Source organism: Lupinus angustifolius, unplaced genomic scaffold (assembly GCF_001865875.1).
Source record: "Lupinus angustifolius cultivar Tanjil unplaced genomic scaffold, LupAngTanjil_v1.0 Scaffold_79_48, whole genome shotgun sequence".
NCBI lineage: Eukaryota > Viridiplantae > Streptophyta > Magnoliopsida > Fabales > Fabaceae > Lupinus > Lupinus angustifolius.
In genome coordinates, this window is record NW_017723784.1 from 1 (window position 1) to 12332 (window position 12332).

A 12332-nucleotide genomic window follows, 5' to 3' on the forward strand; every position below is an offset into this window, starting at 1 on the left:
TATATATATATATATATATTTACATATGCAATTGTGATATCATTTGATGGAAAGAAAATGTTTCTTTAGCCACATGAATAAGTTGTGTTTTCGCTGGAAGAGTTGCCAAACCATTTACAACTGCAGTAGCCAAACCATTATACATATATCATTTACATGGCATATTACACCTGCAGAAATATGTAGTGTTTCTGTTGGAACATTGCCAAACCATTTTGTATTTTTGTTGGCATGTATGTTGATAAATGGGTTAAATACTATTCTTGTTTTATTGTGAAATAAATTTAGAGAGATAAAAATATCAGGTTATCCCATTGCACATGCTAACAAATATATATAACTGTGTAATTTTAAATATTTTAATCAGATTCGGATAAGCTTAGAGTGGGATATTAACTTAATCAAATCATGTCCGAAAATTAAATTTGGGTAAAATACAAATTCGAACCAAATCAAACAGATTTTCCCCATTTAATTTGAGTTGAGTTGAAATGAATATTCACATATTTGGTTTTGGTTATTATCCCTAATGGCATTCACTGCAATGCCCATCAAAAGACTGGTATATGTAAAGACAAATTATTCTCTAAGTAATTATCTAGAAATACGTTTCCTCTTTTAAAACTGAATTTAATTTTTATCTACTCCTTATAAATAATAAGTAGATAAATTGGTAAAATTTTCAAATATTCCATATTATTGGTATGAAGTAAAGTAGTTACCATCCACTTATTTCTTTAAATCCAATGACTAAACGGATGAAACATAAAAGTGATTTAAGATTTTTCTTTTTCAAATACATATATGAATAATTGAGTCAAGTAAGAACATTTCTGATATAAAAATTGTGAGAACATTAAATATAGGTCTTACAATCATACATGAATTGTTAAAATTAAAAGTTGGTTATTGATCATATAATAATCATGTATATTTACCTTTTAACATTGATCATTAAAATAATATCCAATAATCTATATTAATTGTACTTCTTACAAAAATAATCATTCACGTATGAGTGACCTCTTTATATATATATATATATATGGAGCTACTCACGTGATAACAATATGCTAATGTAAGAAATGAGAACACTTAATATATATCATAGGACTTGATTGAATAATTAAGATTAAAAGATACATGTACATGACTATCATATGACCAATAACTAACTTTTAATGTTAATCATCCCTAATTGGTTATAAGGCCCATATTTATTGTTCTTACAATTTTTATATGAGAGTTGTTTTCACTTGAGTAACTTTATATATATATATATATATATATGAAACTCATTTCATACACTACAATATCTCTGTTTTTTTAAACAAGCGAAATTTATTAAGAAAGTACAAGGGGTGCTAACCCAATACAACAAGAGCTCGAAGAAAAAACACCAAAAAAATAACAAAATTAGCAATAAGCTAAAATACAAATCCAAGGGTCTATACACCAATTTGCAAAAACAAAAGAGTTGACCCCTACATTAGAGCAAAACCAAGACCAAGAGCAGATTCGAATAAGATCCAAGATGTGGATAAAACTACACTCCTTCTCACAAAAAACCACATCATTTCTCATAAGCCAAAGAGACTACTCCACCGACTGCCACAATATAATCCACCATTGAGCCCCTTTTACATTTATGCACATACTAAGATGAAGCTGAAAAAGGGAAACACGAGAATTAGGCAAGATCAAAGATTTACCTAACCATGTATAGAATCCCCTCCAAACACTAGCAGCAAAATGACAAGTGACGAAAAGATGAACAATCGACTCCACATTATTAGTACATAATACACAATTCAATTCGTTCACATCCAGCATGATGTTCCTCTTATGAAATTCACTTTTCGTTGCAACCTTTCCTCTAAGCAATTTCCAAGCAAAACAACAAACTGTAGATGGAGAACACTTAGTCCAAACCTTGTTGAGGAGAGTATCCACATCTTTTGGCAGTGAATTCATACGGGCTACATAAGTAGATTTGACTTCATACAACCCTGAAGTCTCTAGAATCCAATTCCACATGTCCCTTCTATCCGTGCAACACGAAACCGAACTAAGCATAGACAACAACTCTACTTCTAAGTCATGCTCCCACACAAAAAGATTTCTCCTCCAAATCAAATTCCAAAACCAAATACCATCAGACCAGTAACCATAATCAGCAACTGAAGCCAACTTATTCACAGCAACCAAAAACTGTCTAGGAAAGATGTCTTTTAAGCAGCTTTGGCCAAACCAAGTATTAGACCATAAACAAGTATCAAAGCCATCACCAATAGACCGCCAAACATTCTGCATAAACCAACCATGCCCATCTCCCAACGATGACCCCACCTTAACAATATCCTTCCACCCCGAGAACTGGATAAGGATACTGAATTAATACAGTCTCTACCATACATAGAAGACACAACCTTGACCCATAAAGAATTTGTTTCCACAAGGAATCTCCATTTCCATTTACCTAATAAAGCATCATTAAAGAGAGCTAAATTTGTAACCCCCAGACCACCCAAAAATTTTGGTTTACAAACAACACTCCAAGGCACCCAAGCAATACCTCTCCCACCATTCTTTTTTCCCCATAAGAAGTTCCTTGGGATAGTGATCAATTTTTGAATCACTTTCTTAGGAGCTTTAAAAAGGGAAAGGAGATAGATAGGGATATTCGACAACACAACATTTAACAGAATAACTCTACCGCCAAACGAGATAAATTTACATTTCCATATAGCTAGTCTAGCCGAAAGCGCCTCAATCACCGATAACCAGGTGGAATACCTGTTAGGACTAGAACCAACCAGAATACCAAGATAAGAGAAAGGAATAGACCCATTTCTACCGGCAAGAAAATGAGCCGTTGTTGACAAAAAACCACTATCCACATTGATGCCAATCAAAGAACTCTTTCTTAAATTCACCTTCAACCCAGAAACCAACTCAAAGCATCTAAGAATACTCTTAAGACACCACAGATTCTCTGAAGACGGAATACACACCACAATAGTATCATCCACGACATGTCTCCCAATCTTATAGCCTTCAAATAAACCAACACTCCTAGCATTCCGAATAAGCCCGGAAAATCCTTCAGCAACCATGAGAAACAAAAAGGGAGCCATGGGATCCCCTTGACGAATTCCTTTTGAGACAAAGAATTGCTTTGAGGGACAAACATTAACAAGCACAAACATCATTGTTGAGGATAAACATTCACTAATCCATTTGCGCCACTTAGAAGAAAAGCCGAATCTATAAAGCATATAATCAAGAAAATCCCAACTACAGAGTCATATGCCTTTTCGAAGTCCACCTTAAGCATCAAACACCCAGATGTATCACACTTTGTAGGATGAATAATTTCATTTATTACCACCATAGCATCAAGGATACTTCTATTCTGAACAAATGTTGACTGAGAAGAGGATATCAATGACCCAATAACCCGCTTCAATCTACCAGCTAAGCACTTAGAGAGAATTTTATACAAGGAGCCCACCAGAGAAATTGGCATGTAGTCTTTTAATCTACTCGAATTCAGAATCTTTGAAATAAGAGTAATAAAAGAACAGTTCAAACCTTTCAGAATCCTGGCATTAATCTGGAATTCACGCACGAACATACAAACATCATACTGAATCACCTCCCAAAATTCTTGAAAGAATTTGAAGTTAAAACCATATGGCCCAAAACTCTTATCACTAGCACAACTCCAAACAACCGCCTTTATCTCATCAACATCAAAAACCTCATGAAGCATGGACTTCTGACCCATGAACAAAGATTTAAACTCCACACCATCCAACAATGGTCTCCGGATCAGGGGAGCCGTGAATAACTTCTCAAAGTAATCTGAGATACCTTTCGAAAGAGCTTCTTCCGCATCACACCATACCCCATCAATGGTCACTCCAAGAATTTGATTTCTACGCTGCTTGTTCTTTATGCACGCATGGAAGAACTTGGTTTTAGCATCCCTTCCTTTAACCACTAGTTCTTGGACTTCTGGATCAAGACACTATCCTTTCATTTTGACACCCTCCACCAATCAGCCAACAGAAACTTCCTATCCTCGAGTTGATCCGTAGACAAAGCAAAAAATTCATCCCCAAGATCAAAGTTCTAGATTGCTACTTTTAAATTATCAAGTTGCAGATCCAAGTTCCCAAAAACCTCTTTATTCCTCCTCTTGATTTCTTGTTTCAAAGCTTTCAATTTCTCCCCAACCACAAAAGCAGACCAACCACTAACTTGTAACCCACACCAAGTATTAGATACAACATGAGCGAAATCTTTATGATGCATCCAACAATTTTTGAACTTGAACGCGAAAGGACCTTTCTTTGGTTCCTTATACAACAACACCAACGAGCAATGACTAGAAAAAGTTCTAGGAAGAGCCCTCTGAGACGCCCCTGGCCACTTAGATAACCAATCAACCGACACTAAAATTCTATCAAGCCTACTCATGCACCCACCTCCTGCTTGATACCACGTAAAACCTCTCCCAATCAAAGGCAAATCCACAATCTTCATTTGCCTCAACCACTCATTAAACATAGCCATCTTCCTACTACTAACCACAGTAGCATTCCCCTTTCTTTCAGGGACATCTCTAATAGAATTAAAGTTACCAAGGATACACCATAATATATCACCGATAATATTTTTTAGGTCACATAAGGACTCCCACAAAATCTTTTTAAGAGATAATTGATAAGGGGAGTAGATATTTACCATACAACAAGGAAGTTGACCAGCACACCAAATACCAAGGACAACAATAAACACATGCTAATAAATTATATTTACATTTGCAACTCTCCTCTTATTATTTTGATCTCTAAAAAATCATCTTTAGTTTCTGTGAATTTTGGCCTATGTAACTTTTAATTATAAATGAATTAATTTATAATATTAAATTTGTTCAGGAAAAAAACACGGGTTAACAAACATGATAATACTTGTAAAGACTTTCAAGAAAGCTTGTAGCCATTTATCTAAAAATATTTCAATTAATGATTATATATTTTATTTACTCCTTAGAAAAAATTAAATAGAATAAATGATAATTGTAATGACCTAATTTTCAAATATTCCAATTTTAATAATACTTGGTATATTTGTTTATTTATATAAAAAAAGGACACCTTTCATAGTGAATTATCTCTCTAGTAATTTATATTTGCATTATCGACTTATAGCTTATTATTTCTTTAAAATTATTTATCACAAATTTATTTCTTTAAAGTAAAAAGGTAATAATATTCTAAATACTAAGTTTTTTTATTCACTTCATTATGATATAAAAAAGAGGAGAATGTTTTAATGACACTAATTAAAAATGAGAAAAAAATGTATACACTAATATTGTATAAGTTTTATATAATATCAATGCATTATTTATATTTAATCATTATTAAATTTTCAAAAAAGTAATACAAGTGAATGATAGATAATGTATTGGGTGTATATAAATTTTTACCTCATAATATATAGATATTACACTATTAAAAAATATAAATAAGAGAAAAATTTTATTAATAAATACTATATTCAATATATTGAAAAATACTTTGTATAACTCCAAATAAAAAACTCATTGTCATATTAAAATAAATAACTTGTATAAAGAAAGAAGATCTTTTGAGACTAGGATAAGTAAAGAGGGTTAAGAATTAAGAGTAGAAAGAGAATATGAATTTCATTCATTAAATGATTGGATTTGAGTATTGAATGAAATAGTGATCATAGTTTACAATGAAAGTAAACTATTTATACATGAAAAATAAAGACTAACTAACTCTAACTAAAAATATATTTAACATCTCTGCAAGCTGGAATGTATCATGCATTCCGAACTTGAAATAATTGTGTTGAACACGATGATATACTCTAATACATCCTCTAGTTAGTGAGTGAATCCTTACCTTCCAGTCTTGAAATCTGAATATGAAGCGATAACGACGCTTAACAACCATTGGCAGAAGCAATTTCATCCAATGTTTAACCACCTATTTGACAAAAGCTTAACCATATAATACTTAATCATCTACTTGAGTGAAGCAAACCAATCATAATGGATGAAAAATAGAAAATTGAATATGAATCTTGATCCTAATATACTGTTTCAATGATGTAAAATTATACGCTATAATAATAATGTTGTGTTTAATTAGAGGTATAGAAAAATAGAGTATTAAGAAATAAAAATAATTGGGGGCAGTTGACACAAAACATGAAAAGAATGTTGATAACTATCGTAAACAATCCTCTCCTTCATAAAATCATTATTTCGTGCTTATCTTTGACACTCCATTAATGATCTTCCATCTTCTAAGAAAATATTAGCAATAGGTCTATGTTTTATAGAACCAAAAATAATTGTAATTTTGGTAGACAGTCTCAATTCTTGCTCCTTATAGCAAGCTCAGATGGAAGTTATCTTTCTTCATACTTCTTGACTTTGTGAGTTATACTGCAAAAGCTATCTGAAATGCAACTAAGGCATCACCCACATTCTAACAACGCCAAAAGAAGATACACGACATATGTACAGGAAACCCCTTAATTCTCTCATGTTGATGCTCTTTGCACTCATGCTTCCATTCCCATCAAGTAAGCTTAGACTTAACTTTTTTTAGTACTTCAAGCATAACCAACAACCACCCAAGTTGGTGTCTAATCAAGCTCTCTTAAACTAGCTCTACTTTCACTTGTTGACATACAACAACTTCCTATAAAAAAAAGGGTATTGCATGCACTTTGCAAGAACTTCTTATGAATCAAAGAGCAAATCCAACCATTTTCAAGAATGCATTTAACGAAACAGATGTGTAATGATTGGCAAGAAGAAAGTTAAAAAAAAAACCCTTGTATATGAAGAGACTTCCACTCCTTTAATCACCACCATACTTTCCATAATATATAAATTCAACATAACTTTGAGAGGATTCCATCAAGAAACATGTTACATAATCTCAAGAATTTTATTTTGCAACAAATAACAGGATTTCACCATATGCGAAAGAAGTAAATGATATGCATGTTGGAGAAGTTTATGGTGAAAAGACTATTCTCGCAACTAAATTGAGGGAACTACAGTCTCCACTAAGGATGGCAACGGGGCAGAACCATCACATGTAGTACTTTCAAGTACCCATATCCGCACTATTTATGGTACCCGCATGAGTAGCGGGTATTTGCGGGTACCCCACGGGTTTTTAAGTTTCAATATATATTTATATATTTTATAATAATCAATACATATAAAATAATTATTACATGAATAATAAAATTTATATACATGTTAAATTTATCATATATTTCAATCACTAAAATTCATTATAAAATAATACAAAAATATATAATATATAAGTATAAAATAATAATAAAAATGTAATATATATAAATTATTTAATTAAAAAAATTTATTATAAATATGCGGGTACCCGTAGGGCAGGTATCATGATACCCGCTCCCACCTATAAGCTATTTTTACAGGTATTCGTTGCAGATATTTTAACAGATACCCACAAGGCGAGTATTTTTATCATTCCTAATCTCCCCTGCTAAACTTGTTTGATGAGGGGGACAAGTTTCTTGCAATTCTTGATGAGATATTGATCAAGGTCGTACCCGATGTAAATAATACAATTAAACTGTAGTACTAGGAAGTGACTCCTATGTCATTTCCCAAGGATTATCTTTCCAACAAAGCTTCAAACACCTTATACTCACACACAAGGGGGAGTTGTTGTTGGATTGGTATGAACAATAAGCAATTTCATAAACAGTAAATAAGCAATGTAATAAAATGGAAAATGGAAAATAAAGTGTTGCATGGCTTCATATTCTCAAATGGAAAATAAAGTGTTTCTTATAAGAAAGTGACATATATTTGGTTGAAAATATCATGAAATTTCTAATTTTTCATCATATATACATGATTAACAATAAATATATACACATATCATTTCATATGCTAATTTGCATATTCATAATAATAATAAATAATATTGAGAAGACTTTATCTAAAAAGGGTATGCATTATATTTAAACAGTTTTGGGTCGGGTTCAGGCTCAAAGGCAAACTCGGTCGATATTTAGTGTCAAGTTAGTTTCAGATCTAGGTTCAGGTTCAAAAACATGATCCAATCAACATTTAGGATCGGGTAAGGCACATGCTTTAGCCGACCAACCCGATCCATTGTTGGTGCAGCGGAAGCGATCGTTGCGAAGCTTTGACCGCAATCAATCAAATAAAGTGCATAGAATAAATATAAAAGAAGAAACAAGATACTTTTGTAACAAGGTTCAACCAATTGTGCATATATCTCCGAGAGTGTTAAGCGAGTACCAAAATATTATTTGAGAACAAAGATTATAAGCTCTAGCACATCCATGGGCCTAAGTGCCCATTGAGTGTTTTTATTTGGTGCTTCTATCTGATGTTATATCTAGTGCACATAATAATAAAGAACCTCAGTTCAATATATAACATTGATTACTCTACTTTATTCCATTACTAGACAATGTGAGACTAATATAGTAGATATTTCAAACATCGCCAACAATCTCAAACTTGATTAAAATAGATGAATATTTCGCTATTTAGAAAATCTACACAAAAGTCTCCACCTTAGTGAATATCCCGCTCCATCTTACTCAATGCCTAATTCTCTTTAACAACTCATTTACATAAGAGTATGCCCCCTTATATCATCAACCTTATGAGTATCCTTGACCATGTTACCAAGAGTCTAGCTCTCCAAACTTATAGTGCAGCTTCCCATACCGCCATCTAATGGAACATGACACCTAGCCATCTAAAATACTCAATCAACCTGAATCTTGGAGCTTCCTTGGAAAGCCTCAACTGTTACCACCATTGTGTAGTCCGACTATCATAGTTCAAAAGAACTATCATACTCCAGCATAAGGAGTATACTCACAGCACACCCTGCGTCAATGTTTACCAATACTCATGCCACATCCTTGCATCGAAGCCAACACTGATGTCACACTCTACATCTCTACCAATATATGTATTACACATTGCATCAAAGCCAATGCTCATTTACACATTATATCAAAGTCTGCCAACGTCTCTGTGCTTTTGTGGATCTGCTAATAATTAATATTCTTCATTATGACGTCGCTGACACGTCATTAGGATATTCCACTTCTCATCTCAAATGAGATCGTTCTCTCAACATCTAGAGAGATATTGTCAGCATGTGACTCACGACCTATGTATCTATCCCCGCCTTGGTCTCAATCCAATACATGGACATCTATGGTTATGGATCCAACGCAACTGTAGTCCCCACCTTGTTTAAGTAATGTTTCCTTCTCCTTCAATTCATCTACTTTATCCTCGCACATTATCTTTGAAAGAGCTTGTCCAGCCAACATGTCTTCACAATCTTTTGCCATAATTTGGCGCATTGGTTAAGAGTCATCTACTAATTGGCTCTGATACCAATTGTTAGTATAGCGGAAGCGATCATTACACAACATTGGCCATAAACAATCAAATAAAGTGCATAAAATGAATATAAGAAAAAACAAAAGATTTTGTTTACAGAGTTCAGCCAATTGTGCGTACATCCCCAGAAGTATTGAGCAGCTACCAATATATTATTAGAAAATAAAGATTACAAACTCTAGCACACCCATTGACCTAAATGTCCATGAGGTGTTTTTATTTGGTGTTCTATTTGGTGTTTATATCTAGTGCACATAATAATAAGTTACTTAAGTCCAATATATGATATTATTTACTCTACTCTATTGTAATACTAAACAATATGAGAAAAATATAATAACATATTTCAAACATTCTAACAATACTCATCCCTACATTGTATTGTTATAAGGAAGACATCTGTACTTCTATAGAAGTTGTCTTTGGTCCTCTTAAAAGATATTACTTATTTTCATTCATGTGTAACTTAATACACGACAATTGTCACCAAATAAATAATTGATAAAATAATATATGTACTAATAGATAAAAAAATTTATACTTTCACTTTATTATTATCACTCGTTTTTAATTATAATTGACTCTTAAATAAAAATAGATGATCTATTGATTTTGTATAAATTTTACACTCTAAATAATTTATTAAACATTAGTAACTTTAAAAAAAACATATATATTGAACAAAGTTGTCAAAAAACTTGCACTTAAAGCTAAAGTCATTTATTAATATACAATTTTTCAATTTTTAAATAAACAATACAACCAAAACAACTTTTTAAGAAATTCTAGAAAATGCCTTAATTAATTATTTCATTAAATTTTCAGCACCAAATAGAAAATCTCACGAAATCAAGCAGAATGCAACCGTGACTATTCTTCACCGTAACCCTCATTTGGCATTCGCATCCCACCAATTATCCGCATCAGATTCTGTGACGTTACCTAACGGCGTGCTCACATTTCTCATGTCACCAACCATAACACCGTAACGTCCGTCATCTCTGACATAAACCTTCTGTACTCCGCCAGAGTCCACGCGCACAGTTTTACCAACGCTGGCCCCCCACTCCGCCACCACCGACGGTTTCCGGCGCCTGAGGCGCGTGTCCCACACCTCCACCGCTAGATTACCACACGAGCCTTCCCCAGCAGATACAACCACCGACGGTGACGAAGTTAAAATCACCGGCGATTTGCCGCGTGGAGTGACTGGATCCTCGTAATCATCGAAATCTAAACCCAGACCAAATCCAATGCTGTCCCATAACTTAATGACACTTTCACTGTTAGCAATTTCTGAAAGGGAAAATATATCACCAATGCTACGACGTCGTTTATGCATACCGGTTTCATTTCGAAACTCGTCACTACCAGAACCGCTAAGTCTAAAATAAAAACCTGAAGCTGATGCTGATGGCTGATCATATTCTTCGTCTTCTTCGAACTCTGATGACGGGGCATCATCGTCATCGTTGGAGAATTCATAATCATCATCTTCATCAGAATCATCATAATCGTCGAGGCAAGGAAGTGAAGGAAGAGAAGAAGCGGCTTTGTTGCGGAACCTGATGATGAAAATGGTGACTCTGTTGATGAAGGTGCTGAAGGTGGCTACGAGAGCGAGAATAACAGCACCCCATTTGCAGAAATTGTAGGCTATGGAAATGGAAAGAAAGAAGGTTATTTGAGAAGGGTTTTGCAGAGAATTGAAACCCAGTTGGAGGTCGTTGAGCATGTCTATCAATGGAACCTGCATGGTTTAAGTGAAAAGGAACTTGGGAAGGGGGAAGGGAAGCGGAAGAGGGAGGAGGGAAGAGGGGGAATTGTTGGGAAAGTGACACTCATATATAGGGAAGATAGAAAGAAAGGAAATGATATTAGGTGAATTAAAACAAGTGAAGATTGATTTTAGTCCATCTACATTTTCCTACTATCAATTTTGCCTAATAAAATTTATGGAAAATGCATTAAATTTTATGCTTAAGTGTTAATGAAATTAGTGTACACATCAAGATAAGGCTGAATTAATATTAGGATAACACAAGAAAATCACTCTCATCAATCTTTCAATTGTAGTAACACGTCCAACAATGCATGTTAATTAACATTAGTGACTGAAGAATGCCAAAATACAACCAGACTTCAAAGTTAAAAAGGGGAAATATTGTAATACTTATATAAAAATTGTAATTAAATATTAATAGTTTGATAGTTGAGATTAAAACAAAAATTTATGAGTGATAATTTTTCTTCGTTAATAATTTAGAGATTAATTTCATCAATATAGTAAAAGGGTTAATTAGGAAATAAAATTAGTTTGAAGTGATTGTTTCAAAAACAAAACATAAAATATAGGCTTTTTGTGTCCCTCATGTTCCTTAGATCAACATGTCCCTCATGTTCCATAATTGTTTTAGTATTCCCTATTCAAGCCTTCTGTTTGACTTGTATTACAACTGACTTTCTTGAATTCGTCATGGACAACCTTTGTTCCAAATTACACGAACTTGAGCACCTGAAGCAGCAGAATATAAATCCAACATTATAAAAACTACTAAATAACTAAAATGAAAAGCGAAGTAAAAGCACATTGATAGTTGCAATTGTTGGGTATGAGAGGACAAATGAGGTGTTACTCTATATCATATAGAGTAAAGAGTTAATTTGGAATATGAAAGTTATATAATGGATAGTTACCGATTTATCAAAAATTGGCATTTGTACCCTTATTAAATATTTTAAGTGTTTGATTTTTAATTGAAAATTAGGGGTGAGAGTGGGGGAAACAAAAGTTTGTTGATTATCATTGTGTTTTGGCTTTACCTAC

At 33.3% G+C, this 12332-nt stretch overlaps 1 protein-coding gene across 1 annotated transcript; it reads right to left on the bottom strand.

Moving 5' to 3' along the window:
* Positions 1-10249: 10249 nt before the first annotated feature.
* Positions 10250-11357, bottom strand: LOC109339517. Its single transcript, XM_019576973.1, has one exon. The coding sequence runs from the start codon at positions 11259-11261 to the stop codon at positions 10395-10397; it is 867 nt and encodes a 288-aa protein (XP_019432518.1). The 5' UTR covers positions 11262-11357; the 3' UTR covers positions 10250-10394.
* Between the last annotated feature and the right edge of the window lie 975 nt (positions 11358-12332).

Bases quoted from the DNA above. Each gene is read 5' to 3' on its own strand.
- LOC109339517 (XM_019576973.1), bottom strand. From the start codon at position 11,261: ATGCAGGTTCCATTGATAGACATGCTCAACGACCTCCAACTGGGTTTC.